The following is a 24,616-nucleotide window of genomic DNA, read 5'->3' on the forward strand; positions in this document are numbered from 1 at the left end:
GCCCAGCCACAGCAAGTTGCTTCCTCTCCGTGTGCCTCAGTTTCCTCACACGTAAAATGAAACAACAGAACTAACCCAGACTTTAGGGCTCCAAAGATGAGGTTCAGGATCAACCATGATCTCATATAACTGTAAGCATAATCTTTGGGGTAAATATGTCTTGGGGGTTGTGAGAAGGGTTCAGCTTCACTAAAATTCCCAAAGGGGTCAGTGATCCATTAAGAAACAATTAACAATATGTTCTTGAAGGCCCTTTCCAGGGTTCAAGTGTCTTTTCAAGTTGAATCAGCCAGTCCCACAGATGCTGCAATTATGCAGAAAGGAAGCGAGCTTTGACAGCAAACAGCGTTAGGTATAATTCCATCCATTCATCAGCAGCTCTGAACAGTGGTCACTGGTAAGCATTCCAGGCCACAGTGGTGTGTCTTTCTATCACACCCGCACTCTTACCACAGAACTAGACCAGTCGTGGGCTTGTCCCAGGCATCAAGATGCATCAGGGATGTTCCTTCACCCCTGCCCCATGGCAGAGAGGTTCTGAGCCTACAGCTTTGACCTTCAGCCCCTAACTACCCACATACTGAGAAAGCAGTTATTGACAACAGGAACCACAAGAAAAATCTACAGTGCTTGTCAGAAGCATGCCCTGCCTAATTTTCCAGGAGTCTGGTTCATGGTGGTGGCTTCTGGTCTCTTGACATTTCCCTGCAAGAGCCACTGTCCCTCATAATGTCACTGCTCCAACTGCTTTTGAACCCCAGCATCAGTCCCAGTCTCTATACTGTACCCAGATCCTAGCTCCCTCAGCCTCAGCCTCCTGTGGCCAACGCTGGTCCTACCCACCTCTGAGACTTCAAGCCACCTCGATATCCAAAGCACCTACAGCCGCTGGCCCTGGTCCTCCAGAGATTCCTCTTATCCCAACACACTGGTTAACTCCGAGCCTGTTATAAACTCTGCTGTGTTAATGGAGAAAGTTTGCAAACTTTTCCTTTGGGCAGTGGAATTCTTTGTCAAGCAACATCTTCCATAGACACTGAAGATATGAAACACGTCAAAGCTGAGCTGGGGGGACTTCCCTGGTGGCGCAGTGATTAAGAATCCTCCTGCCAATGCAGGGGACGTGGGTTTGAGCCCTGGTCCAGGAAGATCCCACATGCCGCGGAGCAACTAAGCCCGTGCTCCACAACTACTTAGCCTGCACTCTAGAGCCCGCAAGCCACAACTACTGGAGCCTGCGTGCCACAACTACCGAAGCCCACGCACCTAGAGCCCATGCTCCACAACCAGAGAAGCCACCACAATGAGAAGCCTGTGCACCACAAGGAAGAGTAGCCCCTGCTCGCCACAACTAGAGAAAGCCCGCACGCACAAATGAAGACCCAACACAGCCAAAAATAAATAAATAAATTAATTAATTAATTAATTAATTTTTTAAAAAAGCTGAGCTGGGATGGGGTAGGGCTCAGAATCCCCCCTGTTCCACCCTCTACTCACTCTTCCATCCCCTCCCCCCAGAACCTTTTGATACTGTCGGGGGCCTTAGGGAATCTGGGAGAAAGTTTTAAACCATTGGAATGGTGGAATCATTATCTCCATGAGTACGCGTGCTTGTGTGAGGTAGGAAGGAGAGATGGGGGAAGGGAGGGGTGGGGAGGAAAGGAAAAGAAAGAAAAACCAAGACAAAAGAGAGGCAAAGACTGTGAGGTGATGAAAGGCTGAATTGGGGACATGAGATGAAACCAGAGAAGGGAACCTGGATTGCAAAAAGAAAGAAAAATGAAATTACGTGTTACAAAGGAGAAAGCAGCTACAAGGAGAAAGAATTGGCTGCACCAACAGGAAAGTTGGAAAACCCCCCTTCATTGTGTCCGGCTTGGAGAGAGCCCCTGGACACTCAGGTACCTGGGGTAACTTGTGCAAGAGCAAGTGAGATGTGAATGTGGGGAGATGTGTGACCAATGGTCGAGAAGGTCTTAGTGAGCATCACGCTTGAGGGCGGGAGCGTGCAGCATCCTGATGAAGCAGGTAACAAACATCTGGACAAGTACCAGCCATCGCTAGGTACCAGAAGGTGGAGCCCTCTAGAAGGACCAGATGCAGGCTCTGCCTTCAAGTTCATAGTCCAAAAGGAAAGATGCCCCAAATGCCCACGTTTGAGATGCCCATCACCCTCATTAGGGCCTCCTTGTTCTAATCCTCTGATAGACTGTTTGCCAAACTGCCTTCCTCAATTTCTCTCCCTTGGGTAGTCCCTTCCCCACAGTGACTCTGGTCTGAGCCAAGTGGCTTGCTTTGGCCAAGAGGACACCAGTAACATTACACAAGCAGAGGCATGAAAAGTGCTTGTGTATTGTAACTTGCCTTCTCTGACTGTTCTTGGGAACCCTGCAACCACCACCATGTGAACAAGTCCAGGCTAGCCTGCTCAATGATGACAACACTGCAGCCTACTCATCCCTATCACCCAGGTGACACTGAGCCAATAGCCAGAGCCATGGTCATCCCAACCTATTCAGTCCCGGCCCAGCTGACCTAAACCAGAAGGACTATTCAGCTGACTTACAGAATCATGAGAAGTAATAAACTGTTGTTTTAAGTCAGTAAGTCTTGGGACAGCTTGTTACACAGCAAAAGCTAACTGATACAAATGCAAAGTTGAGTTTCCCTCTTAGAGAAAACAGACCTATCTTAGTTTGTTCACAAGCCATCCTTGCAGCTGAGTATTATCTGTAACACGCAATTACAGCCTAAATTTACAGCCTAAATCTGTTAGGCAGGGTGAAAAAAAAAATTATTTTATCAGCTGACAGTAGAGTCTTATAGAAGGACCTGCATCTTGTGGGAGACCTGCAGGTAATCTGGTACACATGCTCAAACCTCACATGCGTGGGGGAAATCAAGGGAAAGGGGTCAGTTCCTCCAAGTGGGATGGCCCCAGGAGAGGGAAGAGCCCGGCGGGGAGGTGGGTGAGAGCAAGGATTCAGCCAGGCAGGATCTCAGGCCAAGAAGCAACCATGAAAAGGGAGGCCCTTGAGAATTAACATCTCAAAGTGAGGATGCTAGACTTCCTGAGGTCACAGGAAAGAGACAGGCACCAAGTTTCTCCATATCTCAAGGCCTGAGTGGCCTCAGCTGACATCTGGATAACATCTGCTATACAATGAACCCATGTCCAGACCAGAAAGCAGCAGCCCCAGCAGGGGGCTTTAGACATACTCTTTCATAATAACAAACTCACGAACAGCCACATGGTTCAGCTGTGGCTCATGCTCAGGCAGAGACAGGCACATTCACCCACTTAAAATAACACAGTGCATTTTTAGTATATGCCAGATACTATACTATTGCTTTACACATATTAATTCCTGCGATCCCATAAGAGACCCTTGGGTAGGCACTACCATCATCCACAGTGCAGTTAGAAGGAGTTGCTTCAACGCTCCCCCAGGGCTCCTACCTCACTCAGGGTCAAAGCCAAAGTCACCTCCCTGCCTTCTCCCCCTCCCACTCCAGTCCTCACTTACTAAGCTCCAAGCACACTGGCCTCCTTGCTGCTTCTGGAACATGCCAAGAACCTCCCCCTGGTCTGTGTTCTTGCCAGGAACACCTTCTCCCAGAGAGCTCACAGCCCACTTCTCACCTCCTTCGGTTCTTTACGCAGAAGCCACCCGATCGGAGAGGCCTTTTCTGGCCACCTAAGCTCAACTTGGACCCCCCCTCCCCATCTCCACATACAGCACTTGCCACCGTCTGACGTACTCTATGTTTTAGCGATTCATCCTTTGTCTACCTGCTCCACAAGGACGGGGATTGTGTCTGTCCTGTGCACTGCCACGTCCTCAATGCCCGGAACAGTGCATGTGGTAGCTGTTCAACCAATATTTGGTGAATGCAGGAGAGGAAATCCAAGTAGGCAGCTCCGATACCTGCCCAGCGTTCCCAGCTGGTAAGTAGCAGACGCTGGATTCCAACCCAAGCCGACCCACTCTGAAGTCCTCACCACTGATGCCCCTTTCGCATATCACGTCCCTGCGCCCATTCAGAAAAGCACGACCCACTCACACTTGTGAGCGCAGGCACACCCCTCACCGCCGACCTGCACGCTGAGGTCTGCCCCAGCCTCACCGCCCCAAAGCCCCAGGCTCCACGCCCCACATACAGGAACTTGCCGTCTGTCTGTGAGCCTGAGTAGAGTTTGCGCTCCGCCTCCTCGCGCGTCAGGCTGCTGTGGTACCAGGGCATCCGCTCGTGAGCCGTCGTGGCAATGAGCTTCTCCACCTGAGGGGCCTGGCTGATGATGGCCTGCTCCAGGGCCTCGCCCTAGGGAAGAACGGGAGGGTGGAGAAGACTTGTGTCTCCAAGTAGGCGGCCACAGGACACCTCTTCCATCTCCTGGACCCTTCCAATTGCCTCTTCCACTTGGAGACACCCCACTCACCCAGGCGCACCTAGGGGGTGAGTCATTTAGGCTGTTAAGGAAATCCACGCCCCCTCATCTCCATGGTCCCGCCCCCAAGCCATCCAGGGCCACGGCCCAGGCCCCGCCTTCTAGCCGGCCCCAAGCTCATCTCCAGCTTGAAGATCTGACACTAGTAATCGCGCCCCGTGGTGCACTGCATGCTGTCGAAGACCACAACCCACAGCCCCTGCCGGCCAACCTACCCCAGAGCACCGCCCCCACCATCCTCTCAGGCCCCTCTCCCAGCCCAAGCCTCGCCTCCTCTGGACTCGGCGTGACCTCCACCTACCCCGACCTCCACTTTGCCATCTGCCTCGGATAAGCACCATAGCATCGCTCAGGCCCCTGCCTCCGAGGCCTCCTCCCAGGCCCGCCCCCAGTCAGGCCCCAACCCTCCAGCATCTAAAACTGGCGCAGCACAGCATAATACAGTCTGGCGAAGACCACCACTCTCCCCCAGTTCCATTGCTCCCTCGGCCCCAAGGGTCCGCCCTTTCCGGCCCCGCCTTCCCAAGGCCCTCCCTCCAGCCCGGGCCTCCTAAGACCCGCCCCCTCCCAAAACCTGGTCCCCCTCCGGCCACGCCCTCCCAAGGCCCGCCCCTTCGGTCCCGCGCTCTCACCTCTAGTTTCCAAGTCTGGCGCACGTAGTCGCGCACCATGGCATTGCGTAGGCTGTCGAAGACCCCGGGCTGCGGCTCGAGCCCCGACGGCCGGTTGCACGGCTTGCGCAGGTTGCAGGGCAGCCCGTCTGGGTCGCGCGAATAGAACTCACAGAGCTCAGCGGGGCCGCAGTGCGCTTTTCCGCCCGCAATAGCGTAGGTGCCGTTGAGCTGGCGCTCGATGGGGAAGTGGTGGAAGCGCACGTCGTGCACGAGCGAGAGCACATAGCCGCCCAGAGAGCGCAGGCACTGGCGCAGCAGGAAGAGCCCGTCGGCCATGCCCGCCAGCTTCAGGTGCTCCTCGGCCTCGGCGCGCGAGATGCTGCCATAGAAGAAGGGCAGGTGCGCCGCGGGGTCCGGCATCGCCGCCGCTGCCCTGAGCAGGGTGCGGGCCCCTGCGCCTCTTCAGACTCTGGGGGTTCAGAGCGGGATTGAGGGCACGTCAGGGCCTGGGTTTCCCTTCCTGAACCCGTCCATTGTACCCAGAGATAGTAGGAGAGAGCCCGCATTAAAGGGCATCCGTGCGGCACAGCTGAGTGTGCCGATCGGGCAGAGCCTGATTTGTGCCGGAGTCAACTTGGAAAGGAGGCCCAGCCTACGGGACTCAGACTGGGGAGCCCCAAACCAGCCTTTGACTTTTCAGACCTAGTACGGAGCGCCCCACTCGCCACCACACAACAGCACCTGGACCCATTCATCCACCTCCCAAACACGTGTTGAATTCTTACTGTGTTTCAGGCTGGAGAAATGGGTGAATAAGAGACATTGGTCCCTGCCCTCCTGAAGACAACAGTCTGAGGCAGAGGGGATGCAATTAACAAGGAGAGACCAAAATAATTACAGATTGAGGTCAGTGTTCTAAAGGAAGTAAATAGAGTGAGATCAAGAGGGAAGAAGCCACACTAGTTGGGATGGTCACATTCTTCGGGGAGGTAGCATTTGAGCTGAGATCCGAAGGATAAGGAGGAGCCCTCTTCTCAAAAAGCATGGAGGAGAACACATCAGGCAGGAGGAAAAGGAAGTGCCAGGGTCCGGAAGCTGGAACAACTTTGCTCATCAAAGGACCTTGACTCCATTAGCCTTCCCGACTCTTTCCTCTGACCCTTTCCCAGCAACCTTAGAAATTCCCCTTAGCCCTGTGCCCTCTCTGCCTTCATGAACGAGTGTCTAGAAAGCATAAACGAATCTGAATATCCATTAATAGGGGACTGGTTAAATACATTAGGATTGAACTCCAATGTGAACTGCGATACAGATATTAAACAAAATGAGGTGTGTGATTGGAAAGTATGACCCTATATGGGGAGGAGGAATTAAGGACATTTCGATAAATAGATATCTGGTGAGGCAGATATCTAACCTGAAATTATCCACCTTCAACTTTCTAGGGTGATGGTCATGTCCAATATCTTTGAGAAGCGTTGTGTCACACAGGTGTCTGAATTGCTCAAAATTCAGAGAATGTAAAATTAAATTAATGTGAAAATGAAAAAAAAAATTCAGAGAATGTACCAACTTGAGCTGTTCATTTTATTGTATTTGGGCCCCTCAATAAAAAAAGAACCACAAAATGTTGAACCCTGGTCAATGATCTGCGTGCAGAAATATCTAGGTGTGATGGGTAGTGATGACTGTAATTTACTTTGAAAGGCATCCAAAACATAACGTTGATGGATGGATGGATAAGCAGATTGATACAGTTGAGTCTTGCTATTCGCAGTATTTCTATAAAGTATTGAACTAGGAAGTACTGAGCCATTGCTTCTAGAAGAAATCCAGTGTTAGGTTCCTTGAAGCCTCTGGTCACAGTATTTTCATCAACCAATCAGTACATAACCTTGTTTTATGTACTTCTGTTTAAAGACAACTTACATAATTATATTGTTGATTCATTAACATTGAGCTCTCGGCCGGCAGCCCTATAACTATAAGCTTACCCAACACATACTTTTCCTGTGAGGCACAGCCCAGCCTTCTTGCACTTTGGAACACTAGACAGCACCTCAGCACTGTCCTTGGGGGCCATTTAAACAGTGAAAACACCGACGAAAAGCACAAAAATGTGGCCCTAAATAGACTGTGAGAAAGAGACTTATTTACAGTATGAGCTGAATCGAGAGGGGAAAGCATCGCCTTGCTCGACCTCGCAGAACCAGCATGTCGGTGGACTCAAATTCCACATCACCCTGCACACGCCCTCCAATGACCGTGAAAGCGCGGCGAGCATTGGTTTGGGGGGTTACAAATAAATTTTAGCAAGTAGGCGGACTGGCAGATATGGAATCCAATAATAATGAGGATTAACTGTATGTGATAAAGCAAATATAGCAAAATGTCCATTGTAGAATCCAGGGGGTGGATAATTTGTACAACTAATTGTTCCCGTTTTCTGTATATTTGTAAGTTTTTAGATAAAGTTGAAAAAAAATTATTTCCCCTTAACAGTTTCTGGTCGTTTCTCTACTGAGATGGGCCCACTTAAGGCCGCTCAGGCATAGTTCTGCATTCAAGGAAGGGTCCTTGGGTACCCTTCTTAAGCAATTGTAAGCAGGGGGTGCAAAGCACGCTTCTGTGGATTGAGAAAGGCTGCCTCTCCCTGGGCTTTCAGGAACATGCAAGGATAGGCACTGGGGCCAAGAGGGAGATACTAGAGCGGGAATCAGGTGAGGTATGAATCAGAGCAGCTGGAGGAGGAGCTGGCATCTGCGTTCTAACCAGATAGCGTCTGACGCTGGGGTTGGGAGAGCCAGGTCTGTGGGGGTCTTGGATGTCACGATAGTTACAGGCAGGTGATTAATCGGGGACCTGGAGATGCAGGTCACCATCCCAGCAGAGTGTTTTAAAAGAGTCAGAAGGGCTCCTAGGTATTCATCCTAGAGAAATGGAAACTTACGTTCACACAAACACCTGCACAGGAATGTTTATAGCAGCTCTATTCGCGACTGCCAAAATGTAGGAACAACTCAAATGTTTCCCAACAGATGAATAGAAGAAGTGTGGTATATCCCTGCAGTGGGACACTGCTCAGCCTGAAATGGAAGGAAATGCTGATACACACGGGAATGAATCTCAAGGGCATCAGGTTAAGTGAAAGGGGCCAGACTCAGAAGGCTACAAACCATATGATTCCATTCAAAACTGTAGAACAGGGCTTCCCTGGTGGCGCAGTGGTTGAGAGTCCGCCTGCCGATGCAGGGGACGCGGGTTCGTGCCCCGGTCCGGGAGGATCCCACGTGCCGCGGAGCGGCTGGGCCCGTGAGCCGTGGCCGCTGAGCCTGCGCGTCCGGAGCCTGTGCTCCGGCAACGGGAGAGGCCACAACGGTGAGAGGCCCGCGTACCGCAAAAAAAAAAAAAAACAAAACAAACAAACAAAAAAAAAACTGTAGAACAGGGTGTGGAGAAAAGGGACCCCTCTTGCACTGTTGGTGAGAATGTAAATTGATACAGCCACTATGGAGAACAGTATGGAGGTTCCATAAAAAAACGAAAAACAGAACTATCATATGGCCCAGCAATCCCACTACTGGGCATATACCCAGAGAAAACCATAATTCAAAAAGACACACGCACCCCAATGTTCACTGCAGCACTATTTACAATAGCCAGGTCATGGAAGTAGCCTAAATGCCCATCGACAGACGAATGGATAAAGGAGTTGCAATGGAATATTATTCTGCCATAAAAAGGAATGAAATTGGGTCATTTGTAGAGACGTGGATGGACCTAGAGACTGTCATACAGAGTGAAGTCAGAAAGAGAAAAGCAGAGGGAAGAGATATGGGAACATTATGTATACGTATAACTGATTCACTTTGTTGTAAAGCAGAAACTAACACACCATTGTAAAGCAGTTATACTCCAATAAAGATGTTTAAAAAAAGAAAGAAAGAGAAAAGCAAATACTGTATATTAACACATATATGTGGAATCTAGAAAAATGGTACAGATGAACCAGTTTGCAGGGCAGAAATAGAGGCACAGATGTAGAGAACGAACGTAGGGACACCAAAGGGGGAAAGCGGGGGAGGGGGCAGTGGTAGTGGAATGAACTGGGAGATTGGGATTGACATGTATACACTAATATGTATAAAATAGATAACTAATAAGAACCTGCTGTATACATAAATAAATAAATAACATAAAAGGAATAAAAACAGGGCTTCCCTGGTGGCGCAGTGGTTGAGAATCCGCCTGCCGATGCAGGAGACACGGGTTCGTGCCCCGGTCCGGGAGGATCCCACGTGCCGCGGAGCGGCTGGGCCTGTGGACCATGGCCGCTGAGCCTGCGCGTCCGCAGCCTGTGCTCCGCAATGGGACAGGCCACAGCGGTGAGAGGCCCGCATACCGCAAAAAAAAAAAAAAAAAAAAAAGGAATAAAAACAAAACAAAACAAAAAACTGCAGGGCCGTGCAGTGGCTGCCGGAGGCGGCAGGCCCGGAGGGGAGCAGGGGTGACGGAATGTGGATGGACCGCGAAGGGGTATGAGGGAATTCAGGGCAATAGCCTGTACCTTGACTGAGATTGCAGTTTCTCAGCTGTATGCATGTGTCAAATCTCACAGAATTTTTCACTAAAAGGGGTGCATTTTACTGTATGTAAATGATACCTTAATTTTTTTTTTTAATTAAAAGGGGAGAAAGGGAGCTGGAAGGTATAGACACACCAGGCACTACAAATATTAACTGAAATAGGAAAGAGAGAGCTGTCTACACTCCTGCCTCACTTCCTTGATTCCCTCTGTCTCATCCAGCCTCACAGTCTGCTCCCCTCACCTCCACCAGGCTGCTCTCCAGCTGCAGGGAGCACAATATCACCACCTCATGGGCACCAGGCAAGCACTTCGTGCCCTCTTCCAGGCTGGGTCCCCTGCGCGGTGGACACTGTGACCCACCCCCCACACTCTTGGGTCCTTCGCCAACCCCCTGGCTTGCCGCCTTCCTCTCTGACGGTTCCTGCTCTCTCTCCTTCTCCAACCCCTGTCCCCTACTTGGGCCATCCAGATCTCTCCCCTGAGGTCGCTGTGTGCTGCCGTCACCTCCTTTGATCTCCACCTGCTGTGTCTATTAATAAAACCTGAGATCCAGATCTAACTCACACGGTGACTGTGGTCGGCTGAACCGCACAGCCTGTTTCCCACGTGAGCTGAAGCTCCGGGATCTGCACGTCGCTTTTAGGCGATTCTTCCCCAAGGCCTCCCTTGCTCAAGAACCTACTGTGGCTCCCTGCTGCCTACAGCATTGAATCAAACTAAATTCCGCAGCCCTCCCTCTGCTCCAGCCAGGCTGCACTGTCAGCCTTCCTTCAAGTTCACTTCCACGCTTTAATCCACGCAGTGTGCTCCACTGGATATACCCTCCCCACTTCTCTCCGCTCCCCCAGTCCAGCCAGCCCCGCCTGGCAGACTCACAGCCCTGCTCCCCACAGGGTATCAGGACCTAAGACGAGGCAGGCAAGTGAGGGTTTGTCCAGGGTCCACGGGGAGGGGGTGGGGGTAGTAAAGCTGGTCTCTGGGGCAGGAAGCTGTGGCAGGAAACTGTCAACAACACAGTTTGAGAAGCTCCACCCTGCGGTGGCCACAGGTGCAGACTGGGTAGCCGGAGGCAGATTAGTGCAGAAGCGAGAGTGGGGAGAGGCTGGCCCTTGAGACCCAGTCCAGGGCCAGAAGCCAGGACTGGCCATCTCGGACCTGAGTCCAAGGCGTCCCAGAGGCAGAAGCCTTCCCCGTGCATCCTCAGCTTTATCCCCACTTCCCTGTCCCTTTGCCAACAACGGCAACAGTAATGACAACAGCTTTCAGAGGAGCCTGGCCGGTCTGCAGCCTCCTGGAGGATCAGATGTTTCTGTCCTGAGCCGTGTCCCTGCAGGCTGCAGGGCTTTCCTCAGAGACAGGCCCGCCATGAGGCTTCCCACCCCACTCCTGCCTGGGCTGACCCCCTCCATCCTCCCCTTGAGCTTGCGAGGCCCTCGTGAGTTCGGAGATGCTCATTTGGCCTTCCCATGGTTTGCAGCTCCACAGAGAGACCACGGGACCCCAGCCTCCTTCTCACAGCCCAGGCCCTGGGGAAAGGGGAGGAAAGTTTGATCCTTGGCTAGAGAGATCTGCCTGAAATTCCACCCTTCAGGCATCCTTTTGGGGGACAGGCAGGGTTAAATTATACCTGTTCCAGACACACAGGATGCCCCAAACATACTTTGAAGGAAAAAACGGGTCAAGAGATCAACTACATTTACAAAAGCTGTGGAAAGTATATTTGCATATTAAAGGCTCCTAGAAGACCTGCCAGGAAAGGTTGCGTTTTAGCCTTGTTTAATCCCCACACCTAAGTAGCAGGGCCTAGAAGTGCCGCTGTTCCACAGAACAGACTCTGAGCTGCATCCAAAGCCCCAGTTAAATGTCTACCATGAGACACCAGAAGGAAGACTGAGGCAGTCAGGCTGCCGACAGAATGAGACGATCCAACTGGACTTGGCAGGTCTGGGGGCCCCAGGTGCCACCCACAGCCAGACATCAAGTGTCCCCACCCAAGGAATGGGGGTGCAGCCCCTCACTGCCCATGCCTCCTCTCGAGACCCCAAGTCCCCCCTAAAGCCACCCTTCCTGCCCCCCAGTCCGCAGGCCACCAACAGAGGCAGCACAGACATTTGTCAGCTAACAAAATGCCATCTTGGTGACGTTCCAAGTCACAAAGACAGCAGTTAGCACTGTGCCATGGATGGCAACGGGCTCCTTATCTTTTTCCTGACACCAGGGCATCGGATCTGATCATGGAATCATGGATCTACTGGATAGTAGCAGTGTGGTCCCGGGCAGAGTCACGCTCTCCAGACCCACCTGGAACACGGCGGCCAGCGAAGGTGCCCAGAGCTGCGGGGCTGTGGGGATTCCGTGAGATAAGGCTCACCAAGCACTGAGCATGGGGCCTGGCCCGCCCTTGTCCTAGCCCGTCCTTCTCTGCTCTCTGCTCGCAGCCCTCCAGGACTCCACGTCACTCAAGGTTAAAGCCCAGGTTCTTACAGAGGCCTTGCTCTGTCTGCCCCGTCACCTCCTTGCCTTCACTTACTCCCCACCAGCCACGCGGGCCTCCTTACGTTACTTGTTCAGAGCACTGGAACAAATCGGGCCTGGTCCAACCTCAGGGCCTTTGCACTGGCTGTTCCCTTGGCCTGAACACTGTTCCCCCAACATCCCTCACTTCATTCGGGTCTCTGTGTAAATGTCACCTCCTCCTCCAAGAGGCCTTCCCTGACCTCCTTCTCTAAAATCGCCTCCCCTTCTCTATCCCTGACCCAGTGCTACTGCTCTTCACCACTGAAAATGTGATGTACTATCAACTTGTTGCCACGGGATCTTTGTCCCCTGCCAGAATGTAAGCACGGTGCAAGTGGATATGGTCTCGTTCCCCTGCCTAAACCAGCCAGGCACATCGTAGGTGCCCCATAAATGTTCGTGGTGGGCACAGGCTACTGATACTGGGTACCTGGGAAGGTATGCAGCCTGCTGTGGTGGCTGAAGACCCCTCTGTGGGTCCTTGGAATTTGGCAGCCTGATGAGGGATGAGGGGCTCTGGGGGCCTCCCTAGGAGAGAAGAGTGAATGGAGGACCTAGTGGCTTCCTCCACTAACCAGCGGTGGGAGAGGAGAGGACCAATCGGACCAATCGGAGGAGATTTCGCACAGGCTGTTCCCTCTGCCTGGAACAGCACCCACACCCCCTTCTCCAGGCCACATGCATCAGGCCCCCCTCAGCTGTCCCTTCCACCCAGAAGTGTTCCATGATTTCCCCCCTCCCTCCCCAGCTGAGTCAGGCACCTCCTCTGTTCTCCCAGGGCCCCAACCTCCTGCATCACAGCCCTGGTGGCCACGTATGATCACTGTCTGTTTGCTCTACCGTCTCCAACCAGCGTGAGCTCCCCAAGGCAGAGCCTATGCCTGTCCTGTTTTCAGGATAGCCCCCGCTTCCTCCCGACAAATATTTGTCAAGCGGGCAACAATAACAATAGCCTCTGTACCGAAGACTTTAGGACACCTCTTCTGAGCATTATCCATTTAATCTAATCCTCACCGCAACTCCATCAAGTGGGAACTGTTATCCCCATTCCTCAGCTAAAGAAACTGAGGCTCAGAGAGGTTAATGTCACGTTCAGAATCATGTAGCCTGTGAGTGGCAGCCAGGATTTGAACTCAGGTCTCTCTGACCAGCAGCCAGCACTAGCCACTCTAGCGCGTGGCCATTAGGAGAATGGAATCCACGGCTCTGACCGGGGTCCCCAGGGGCTCCCACGCCTGCCAGGCCCAGGTGTCGCTGCACTTTGAGCTGCCTCCAACTGTCAGGGCAAAGAGTGCTGGCCTGTTGGGGTTGGAAGCAGGTCCTCAGGCCTCAAACAGACTCTATCTGTTGACCAACGGACTGAAAAATGCCACGAGATCAGTCCCCACTGCCACCACTCCCCAGCGACTCCAACCTCTGCTGCCGGGGTTCTAAGGGTGGTGTAACCTCTGCAAGGAGCTGGCCCTCTCTGGGTGCCAGGCTCTGTGTAAAAGGAGATGGGAAAAGACTTAGGGGACAGAAAATGTGGGATGAGTCAGGAGGACAGAGCCTGACATGGTGCTATCCGTGCATTGTAGGCTGTTTAGCAGCATACCTGGCCTCTGTCTTTACTAGAGGCCGGTAACACCCCCTGAGTCACAAGCAAAAATGTCTCCAGATGGCACTGAATGTCCCCAGCAGGCATGGGGGAGGCAACACTGGCTCCAGTTAAGAAGCACTTCCTTAACGCTATGCTTTGGGGTGTGGCGGGGAGCAGCCAGCATGGAGAGGTCTGGTTGCTGCAGCCCCCAGGAGAGTCTCCAGGAGCTATGAGGCCGCCCAGAGCTAGTGATCATAATTAGGACTTTAGCAATATGCTTATACAGCACCTATTGTGTGCCAGGCACTCTAGAGAAATTCACTCGCCTAATCCTTGAGAGAGAATGCTGTGTGTAGAGGATTTGTGGATTTGGCACCTGAAGACACAGAGAAGGAAGCAATTGCCCACGGTCACACGGCACACACAGTAGGTGGCAGAACCAGGCCTCAAATAGGCCTCCTGGCTCCAGAGTGTACACAAAACACCATCCAGCTGGGCCACCTGCCTGCCCAGTGTCCCTGCCAGGGCTGTGTGGCGAGGCTGGAGGACAGGCAACAACAGGAAAAAGCAGCTCTGCACTGGCAGGGGAAGAGCCCTCGCAGGTGACAACCAAGGACCTTCCATCACAGGAGTCCCCGACCCTAATCTCTCAGCAAAGCTTTATTAAGCACCTACTGTGTGCTTGCTGCCCTGGCTAAGACAAGAGTAACAAAGCTCATCTTGAGCCGTTCACCACATGAACCCCTGTTCCTTCCTGCCAAGACCCTTTCCTGCTTGGGACACCTTTCCCAACCTCTCACCCAACAGTCAGGAGCCAAGCACCTACTAGTTGCCGATAGTTGCACCTGCATTTAACAGATGGGCAAAGCGAGGTTCAGAGAAGCCAAGCAACTTGCCAAGGACACACGGCGGTTGAGCAGGATTCGAGCTGTTTCCTTCTTCACATCTCTGTTTCCCCTTTCACCTGAGCTCCCCTACAAGTGGCTGGAGCCTGTCCTGGGTCCCCTCATGGGAATCATCCGGCATTTTGATGTTCAAGTTCACAGCCCTGTCGAGCCACCCTCATATTCACGGGCCTGGGGCACAGAGCGCACGTTTGCTTTCTCTGGAGTCTTCTCTGCTTCCTGAAGTCAAGGTTGCTGCACTGATGGGCCCCTGCAGGAGGCTAGGGACTGAGCAGGCACCTCTGTGGGCCCTGGATATAGGCGTCCGCTACCACTCGGCAGGCCCTCTGGAGGGAGACCTCCTTCCCTCAGGGTGGCCACAGGTCGTGTCTGCTTCCTTTCCCAGCTGGGTGTCACCCACCACGGTCCTACAGTCCTTCTGGCACCCCAGTGTCCTCCTGACTCTGCCCTCCTTCACCAGACCCAGGCCACCCGGGGAGATGGCAGCTGGGTGCTGCTCCATCCGGGATGATTACCTGCGGATGTGCTGATGGGTGTGGAGGCACAGGCCACCTGCAAGGTCTCTGGTCCCAAAGCCGACAGACAGCTGGTTCTAGATGAGGAAATGGGGTCCGAGAAACTAACTTGGGCTTCTCTGCAGCCCGAGCCCCCAGCCTGAAGCCACCACCGGCTAACCACCCACTCATACACCCTGGCAAGGGGTAAGGAGGTCCTACCCCACCAGTGTTTCTCACTCGGGGTGGAGGGGGTGGGGAATCTGAGTCACCCTCTTCCGGCTGCCCCGGAAGCCCCTGCGGTGGCCGTGCTGGCAAGAAAGAGGCAGAAGGCCGGAGGCCAGCCACTCACCTGGACACGCCAGCGCAGCACAGCAGCCAAGCTGGGCAGGGACTGGCCCGGGAGGCCTGATGTGCTCTTGGAAGCGCCTTTCTCTGAAACGCAGCCTATTTCCTTGATGCGAAGACAGGAAAGGGGGCTGTGTTTGAAGTTTACGTCAATGTCACAAAGTGCTGTGTTCAAGGAAAATCGCAGGCCATGTGCTCCAGGAAGGGCAGAGGGCACTTCCGGGGCCAAGCAGAGCCTGCTCAGCAGTGGGGGGAATGAGGCGAGCTGCAGGCAGGGGTTATGCTAGAATGATGACCCCAACAGCATCCCCCAAACCTGGAGAGGGTAAGGGAGGGGAGCTGTGTGCCAGAATGGGGGTGGGGTAGTGGCAGTGGGAGGGGATCCCCAGGACTCACTGGAAGCTGGAATGCCCCCACTTTCCCTTCCCAAGGGGGCATGGACCCGGGGCCTGTCCCTGGCTGAATTGCTCATATGAGTGATTTATTTATTCCGCAGACAGGTTAAAGCCGGAGGGACGAGAAACCTCCTGAGTAGGTCCACGCCGCAAAGGTCAGAGCACCTCCTGTGTGCCAGACATCGGGTCAACAACGACAGCCCTGCCCCTGCCCTCAGACGGTTCACAGTCTAGACGAGGAGGCTGCTGGGTCTCCAGGGAGACCAGGGCTGGGAAGGCAGAAGCCTGGACACTGTGTATATACAGAGGAGCCCGACGCAGCCTGGGGGTGTCAGGGACGGCTTCTGAGAAGCATCGGTCCTGCCGTCAAGACACGGAGACGGTGTGTCCCCCAGCACGCCCCCGATCCCAGCCCGGCCCCATGCACTGCACCTGGCCACCTCCTGCGCTGCTCACAACCTCTTCTTCAGCCTCTTCTCCTCCTCACTCACCCACCCTCTGACCGCATGACCACGTCTCACAGCTGCTCCCCCTTTGGCCCACGGAGCTGTCAGGCTGCAAGGCTGGGCCTGTCCTGGCATCCACTCCGCCCCACCTACCCCCCGGTGCCCTGAGGCTTTGGGGGCTCTCTCACCCATACTTCCTTGCCCTCTTGGACACGTGGGGACCTCTTCGGTGCCTCGTCATCCGTGGGGCCTTGGGGACCTACATGGGCTGTCCTAGGCCCACTGTTGAGACCCCAAAATTCTTTCTTCTCTTGCACCTGCGCCCTGGGAGAAGTGGGTTCAGCTCCCCAACTGGCCTGGCGTTTCCTTCATGCTTTACCCCAGGGCTCCTTTCCTGGGACCCTCTCCCCCAGCCTCTACTACCTCCCAGTTCCCTAAATCCCCCCTCCTACTCAGGAAGTCTTTTTTCTAAAGCTCCAGGCTGGGTACTTTCCCCCTACATAGATTTCTCCCCAAACTGTTTTTGTTAGAAGACTTCCCTTTCCCCACAGACATCGTGAAATTCAGGATGCAGAAAAAAATCTTCGTTTCCATATTGGACGCTCCTTTCCCGGGGTAATGAGAGAAGAATGCCCCAGCAAACTGAAGAGGAGAGAAATCACAGCATCAGAACCACATAATCTACAATTTTAAGAGCAGCACTTACTGAGCACTCACTATGTGCCACACAGTGTTGTAAGCGCTTTACAACTTAACCCACTGAATCCATTTTCCAGATAAGGTAAGTGAAGCCCAGAGAGGTTAAACAACCGACTCCAAGTGGCCAGGCATGACGGGAGCAGGGCAGTCTGGCCCCATAGCCCAGGACATGGTGGACGTGGGAGGAGGAAAGCTTGATTGCAAAATAGCTCCCTGTGGGGCCGGCCTCCCAGAGAGCTGGAAGCTGAGCAGGCTGCCTGTGGGGTGCCCGAGGGGCAGCAGCATTGGGGGCTTGCTGTCTCTGGGGTCTTCAGGCCTGAGAAAGGGGCTCCCAGCCTCTGCAGGGCACTGGCCCAGCAACCCTCTAACCCACTTCCATCCCAGAGGCCACGTCCTGAGAGGCCCAGGCCAGCTGGGCGCTCAGACAGTTCTGAGACTGGCCTGCAGATAACGCCATGTGTTTTGCCAAAGTGGAGGGTGGTGGATGCGTCTTCTGAACGTGCGGACGAAAGACCGCGGATGGAACTGTGGGCTGGGAAAGTTGTGGTGCGTTTGCCCAGCGTGGGTCTGGGTAAATATCCACTCTAGACATGCCAAGAGCCTCGGAAGGGTTCGATCAGTCACACTCACACCCCCGGGCCCTTACCCAGCTGCTCCCCGCCTCAACTCTCTTTCCAGCACGGTGTGCCCTCGGCCCTCGCGAGGCCACCTCCTCCCTAGAGTCCCGTTCCCTCCCCGGCTAACACGCCCCACAGCGAACCCCTTCAAGTCAAGCCCTCGCTTGGGCCCTCAGGCCATGCCCCTCACGGGTGTCTTCGGCCAGGTCCCCCCACCCCTTGATTCGGACCCTTTGCTTAGGCCACACCCCTTCTTTGAATCTCTGACCTCAGATCGCGCTCCTGTCCTCGCCCTGCCTAGTGCGGCCGAGACGCCCCCGCCAGCGTGCTCGGGGCTGGGCTCCCCCACTGCCCCTTCTGCATCGCCTGACTGGCTCCACAAAAGAGTGTGCATCCTCTTCAGGTCGAGGCGAGAAGGCATGACTCAGACCTGGAGCATGTGGACCTGAGGGGCCGCTGTGGCCGCATGTGCGGCGGAACACATCCTCCCCCAGGCTCAGGACCCTCCCTCCCGGGGCGCGGGGAGCGGGGCAGCGTCCTTCTCTCTGGACCCTGCCTTCCAGTGTAGGGGCGAGGGTTGCCTGAGCTGCAGTGGCTGCTCTCTTGGGCCTGCAACACCAACATGAGTCCCCCGCCTTCTCCGCTTTCTCCTCTGGACCCCAGCCCTCAGACCCCTGGCCCCTTCAGTCATGGGGACAGAGAGGCATAAACCGACTACCAAAGGGCCTCAGCCAGCTGACGGCCATGTCCTCAGGAACCTGCGAGGGCCGTGCCTGCTGATTCGAGTATCTTTGGTTGCTTCATGTATTTTGATATTGTCTGTATATTGGGTGTTCAATTCGTATCTGTTCAATGAATGGCTGAGGAAACGAAGCACTGCTTTAATAAATGAATCCATTGTATGTCAGGTCAGTCTTTGGGGAAATGTGCTAAGTCTCCTGTACTAGTCATTAACGCCATTACCATTATGAGCATTCTGTGGTCAAAATTTTCTTGGTCGGTTCAAAGTTGAGAGGAAAAGGTAAACATTTTGCAGGGTGCACCTCACAGCCAGAAATCCAGCTGCCTCTCCACGGGGTCTGGATGGAGAATTGCCTCGCATCACGGCTTTGGGTGCTGCTTGGCTGGCCCCAGCACCTACCTGGCTTAGACACTGGAATGTAACTTCAACTGTTCCTGTTTTCCTGCATGTTTTCTGGTCTTCTTTTCTTGAGACTTTTGCCACCAAGTCTTTCCATTCATTACAAAAACATTGTATGTCATGTTTGCTGCAGGAGATCTAAAACAAAGCACACAGGAACTGTGCTGCACAAGTAAATGCGTAGCAATTCCTACCGGCTACTCCGTGGGAGGAAATCGAGGCTGATGTCTCTGAGGGGTGAGGACTCTATGTACTTCCCAACAGGAAGGCTTGTCATGTGTGAAATTCATTTTGCCTCGGGGCCCCACAGAGTCTCTGGGAAAATCCTTCCCCGATATGTTCTCATAACTAACGCAGGCTCTCCACAGCTTTGATTCGTCTCTGTGGGATGGAGCCAGTCTTCACCACTTCACCACGCCCCACTGCACCACGCAGCTTGCAGGATCTTACTTTCCTGACCAGGGATCGAACCCGGGCCCTGAGCGTGAGAGCACAGAGTCCTAACCACTGGACGGCCAGGGAATTCCCCTTCACCACTTCTTTTTTTTTTTTTTTTTTTTTTTTTTTTGGTGCTAGGTGGGCCTCTCACTGTTGTGGCCTCTCCCATTGCGGAGCACAGGCCCCGGACGAGCAGGCTCAACGGCCATGGCTCACGGGCCCAGCCGCTCCACGGCATGTGGGATCTTCCCAGACCGGGGCACGAACCCGTGTCCCCTGCATCGGCAGGCGGACTCTCAACCACTGCGCCACCAGGGAAGCCCCACTTCTTTTGATACCTCTGAGAGACACGGAAGGGAAATGGTGAATCCAATGGATAAGCCCCAGTCAGAACTGTGAAGCAGGTCAAACTTATTTCCAAGAGGTCTTTAAATCTTCTCTATTCTGCCATATTCAGGGTTCCCCTTTCGCGTCAGGGGGACCCACTGCTCTCTCTCTGCTCTCCCGGAAAGCTGGATGGTGGCTGGCCGGAATGGGTTACCTGTCCCGGGAGCCTGGCATTTTCAAGGACACTTTTAGGGAAAGCAATGCAACTCTTGTGGGGAAATTTAAATATTGCAGAGTTTGGCGGGGATGGGATGGGGGGGTGGACACTTCACCCCTCATCACACACGACGGCCTCCTTTCTCTGCGGACAGGCCGAGGACCCAACGCAGTGCTGGGCAGGACGTGAGGGGCCTTGGAGAGCTGCTTTTCCCTGTGATCAGGAATGTGGGTCCGGAGGGATACAGACACCAAGGCGCATAATTTCGAGGTGCAATTACCGCAAATGCATAATCTTGTGAACCCTTTGCTTTCTAGTGCCCCCCCGCTCCTGGTTAGAGCCCCTGTGCTTGAGCCCTCTCATCAGGGGGATAGTTGAAGTACTTAACAAGTGGTACAGACATACGCGGACTATTGAAAACGGCCTCTGTTGGAGCAGAGCCCTGGAGGCCCTCCCACCGCGCACCCCTCCTCCGCCCCTACGCACCAGCCATTAACCCTTCACTTGCTGGGTCCCGGGGAAGACTGCTGCCATTTGCAGCAACACAGATGGACCTGGAGATTGTCATACTAAGTGAAGTAGGTCAGACAAAGACAAATATCATAGGATATCGCTTATATGTGGAATCTAAAAAAAACGATGCAAATGAAGTTATTTACAAAACAGAAACAGACTCACATAGAAAACACATTTATGGTTACCAAAGGGGAAAGGGGGGGAAAGGGAAAAATCAGGAGTTTGGGATTAGCAGATACACACTACCGTATATAAAACAGATAAACAAGGTCCTACTGTATAGCACAAGGAACTATATTCAATATCCTATAATAAACCATAATGAAAAAGAATCTGAAAAAGAATATATATGTATATATATATATGTATGTGTGTGTGTATAGGTATATATATTCCCCATATATATATATATATATATATATATATATATATTCTGAATCATTTTACTGTATCCCAGAAACTAACACAATATTGTAAATCAACTATACTTCAATTTTAAAAAAATGGAGTCAAGTATTCAGTCTGAAGCTTTCACAGGGCAGTGATACAACCTCTTCTCTGCTGTCCCTCACCCCTCACCCCCAGCTCCAGGTAATTCTGCCATATACATTATCTGCCTCGGGTGTGTAGGTTTGGGGGAATTTCAAGACATAAGGCAAACATGATGCCAAGATGATCCCAAGCTTTTTCAACCCTTTAGGGACTTGTAGAAACCTTGAGGGTAGATTTGGAAGGCCACTACATGGGGCCTTGGGAATACTGTACAAGGCAACCTTAGCTAGATCTCAAAGGAAGGAGTCCTCAGCTGACACGGGGGACTCAGAGCTTCTGTTACCCCGTTTGTAATGGGACCCAAGAAAGACAAAGGAATCAGGGAAATGGGGCACAGAGGTACAATGATAGGAATCAGATGTGGAGAGCTGCTGAGGGGAGCCTAGTGATGCGGGCGGGGGGACGTACTGGCCAAGGGCCTTCTTGGGGAGGAAACTGAGGCACGTCCAACTTCCCACCTTCATCGATGCTATGTCAAGAGGCAGCAGCATCAAGCAACTTTAAGGGCTCTGTTGGAATAATTCAGCATTTAATTTCTTAGAGTTAGGCAGTGACAACCAGGTATAGTTCTGATAGTGGGTAGCTACGTGGAGGGAGTGTCCTGGACTTGGTACCAGCACGTTGCCATGATGGCAAGTTCCTACTCACTCTGAATGGGCCCAGCCTCAAGTAATGCAAGGATGAAGATCAAGGACTAGGTTGACCTCCGGCATTTAATCCCTCCGGTTTGGTAGAAAGCATCAGTGCTCAGTAATGTCAAGGACTGTAATGATGCTGCCCAGGTATGGATGACCCTGGCTTGTAGAGACGACATCAAAGCAGCATCTTTTTGAAAGGGTGGGTGGCAAAGTCCTAGAGTTCGTTTAACTGCAGATCATATGCTTTCATGGGTAAATTAAAGGTGTGCTGACGTCTAGTCCATTAAAACACCGTGAAAGGCAAACAGTTGCATTCTGAAGTCACCCATATGTAGGCATCTTATTTAGCTCACACTCATTGCTTCTTGAAGTGTTCCTTTATTTACGGCTGTTAACTGCTCATCACTTACATCCCTGTTGAAGAGAGAGGATTCTTTATCCCTCTTCTCCTCTGCAATGTGACCTACAAAAGACAAAAGGGGTTCATCTAAAAACACCCAGCAGCTGTGATTAGTTCTGCTTTCAGGATGAAAGTAACTGCCTCTAGAGTCAAAGTGAGGCGTTAGGATTTTGGAGAAAGGTCCAAACGGACATCGGTGTTTTGTTTTCGTTTCTTTTTTTAACCTAACAAATCCCTGGGTGGACTGAGGCCGTGGTTCTCACCCTGGAGCGTGCTTCAGAATCACCAGGGGGCCTTGTTAAGACACAGATCGCTGGGCTCCACCCCAGAGTTTCTGATTCAGGAAGTCTAGGGTGTGGGGGCTGGGAACGTGCGTTTCTCACTTTCCCTGAGCGACGCTGCTGCTGATGATGAGGGAGCACCCTTACAGGGCTCAGCCAGAGCCTTTCAGATATAGTTGCTGAGCCTCTCCGACCCCAGTCTCAACTAGTATAAAATAGAAATAATGAGACCTACCTCACTGGTAACATAATGTTCATGAAAACCGTTCAGAAACCACAAAATACTATTTAAAAAAATGTTTCTTGAGGTATGTGGCCAAGATGGCAGAGCGGAAAGACCCTGAGCTCATCTCCTCCCAAAGTCACAACTGTTTCCAGAACAACTGTCTGTGAGAATGACCTGAAGACTAGTAGAAAACAGTTCCCACAACTAAAGCTATAAAGAAGGAACCACAGTGAGACAGGGTATAGTCAGTACCCACTCCCCAGGCAAGGTGACCCACAAACAGGAGGATAATCACAACTGTAGAGGTTCTCCCCAAGGAGCAAGGGGTCCAAACCCCACATCGGGATCCCCAGCCCCGGGCTCCTGCACTGGGGAGGACGAGCCACCAGAATGCCTGGCTTTGAAGGTCAGCAGGGTTTGCCCATGGAAGAGCTGAAGAGCTGCAGGAAACAGACTCTCCTCTTAAAGGACACATGCAAAAATCTCACACACTCCGAGCCCCAGCACAGAGGCAATAATTTGAAAGGACACTGGTCATACCCACTTGCTGATCTTGGCGAGGCTCCCAGAGAGGAAGGAGGCAACTGGGAACATAGATGCTGGCAGCAGCCGTTTGGGGGGTCTTGTTCTACCACAAGGACTCTGGGGCTGGCAAGCACCATTTTGGAGTCCTCCCTCCAGTCTGTTAGCGCCGGGGCCCTGCCTGACCACCAACGGGCTGGCAGCAGTCCCAGGACCCCCCCCCCCAGGCTGTGCAGCCAGCCACACCAGGCCCCAGCCCCCCAACACCAGCAGGCACAAGGCAGGGCCTGGCAGCCAACCAAGTCAGGGGCCAACTTCACCTACCAGCACATCCACAGGAGCCAGCCCTGCCACAGCAAAATAGCCCACCTGAGCACACAGCCCACATGACCAGAGGGGAGTGTGCTGCTGGGCCCCCTGGGAAGTCTCATACACAAGGCCACGTCTCTAAGATGGGGAAACATAACTGACCTACTTAATACTTAGAGATAAACACAGAGAATTAGGTAGAACGTGGAGACAAATGAGTATGTTTCAAATGAAGGAATAAGACGAAAGTCCCAAAGAAGAACCAACTGAAGTATAGATAAGTAATCTACCTCATAGAGAGTTCAAGGTAATGATCATAAAGATGCTTAACAAACTCAGGAGAAAAATGGAGGAATACAATGAGAAGTTTAAGAAAGAGTTTAAAAATATAAAGAAGACCAAACAGAGCTGAAGAATGCAATAACTGAAATAAAAAATACACTAGAAGGAATCAACAGTAAATTAGGTGACACACAGGAATGGATCCACAAACTGGAAGACAGAGGAGTGGAAATCACCCAAGCTGAACATAAAAAGGGAAAAAGAATTTTTTTTAAAGAGGATAGTTTAGGAGACCTCTGGGGGCTTCCCTGGTGGCGCAGTGGTTGACAATCTGCCTGCTAATGCAGGGGACATGGGTTTGAGCCCTGGTCTGGGAAGATCTCACATGCCACAGAGTAACTAGGCCCATGAGCCACAACTACTGAGCCCGCGCGTCTGGAGCCCGTGCTCCGCAACAAGAGAGGCCGCGATAGCGAGACGTCCGCACACTGCGATGTAGAGTGGCCCCCACTTGCCACAACCAGAGAAAGCCCTCGCACAGAAACGAAGACCCAACACAGCAAAAAATAAATAAATTAATTAATAAACTCCTATCCCCAACATCTTCTTTAAAAAAAAGAAAAAAAAAAGAGACCTCTGGGACAACAGCAAGCATACTAACATTCACATTGCAGAGGTCCCAGAAAGAGAAGAGTGAAATAAAGGGGCAGAGAACTTACTTGAAGAAATAATAGTTGAAACTTCGCTAACCTGGGAAAGGAAACAGACATCCAGATACAGAAGGCACAGAGTCCCAAACAATATGAACCCAAAAAGGTCTACACTGAGACATAATTAAAATGGCAAAAATTAAAGATAAAGACTATACTCCAGGGACTTCTCTGGTGGTCCAGTGGTTAGGAATCTGCCTCCCAATGCAGGGGATGCGGGTTCGATCCCTGGTCGGGGAACTAAGATCCCACATGCCACGGGGCAACTAAGCCCGTGCGCCATAACTACTGAGCACATGGGCCACAACTAGAGAGCCTGTGCGCCGCAACTACTGAGCCCATGTGCTGTGGAGCCTGCACGCTCTGAAGTCTACACACTGCAACTAGAGAGAAGTCCACCTGGCG

General features: G+C 52.5%; 1 protein-coding gene across 9 annotated transcripts in view; it reads right to left on the reverse strand.

Annotated features, from left to right (window-relative positions):
* The window catches only part of ZAP70 (zeta chain of T cell receptor associated protein kinase 70), a 30,777-nt gene extending 15,143 nt beyond the window's left edge, over positions 1-15,634 (reverse strand). For 2 of the 9 annotated variants that reach the window (XM_067007153.1, XM_067007151.1), the window contains exons 1-4: positions 15,500-15,634; positions 15,169-15,245; positions 5,083-5,533; positions 4,163-4,323 (exon numbers count right to left, since the gene is read on the reverse strand). In XM_067007153.1, the coding sequence (XP_066863254.1) occupies positions 4,163-4,323; positions 5,083-5,484 (563 nt within the window). In that variant the 5' untranslated portion in view covers positions 5,485-5,533; positions 15,169-15,245; positions 15,500-15,634. Of the gene's footprint in view, positions 1-3,793; positions 4,526-4,751; positions 4,771-5,082; positions 5,534-15,168; positions 15,273-15,499 lie in introns of those variants that run through there. The other 7 variants (XM_067007154.1, XM_067007152.1, XM_059078495.2 and 4 more) reach the window with 6 other exon arrangements.
* Positions 15,635-24,616: the final 8,982 nt, after the last annotated feature.

Source organism: Kogia breviceps, chromosome 11 (genome assembly GCF_026419965.1).
Source record: "Kogia breviceps isolate mKogBre1 chromosome 11, mKogBre1 haplotype 1, whole genome shotgun sequence".
Lineage (NCBI taxonomy): Eukaryota > Metazoa > Chordata > Mammalia > Artiodactyla > Physeteridae > Kogia > Kogia breviceps.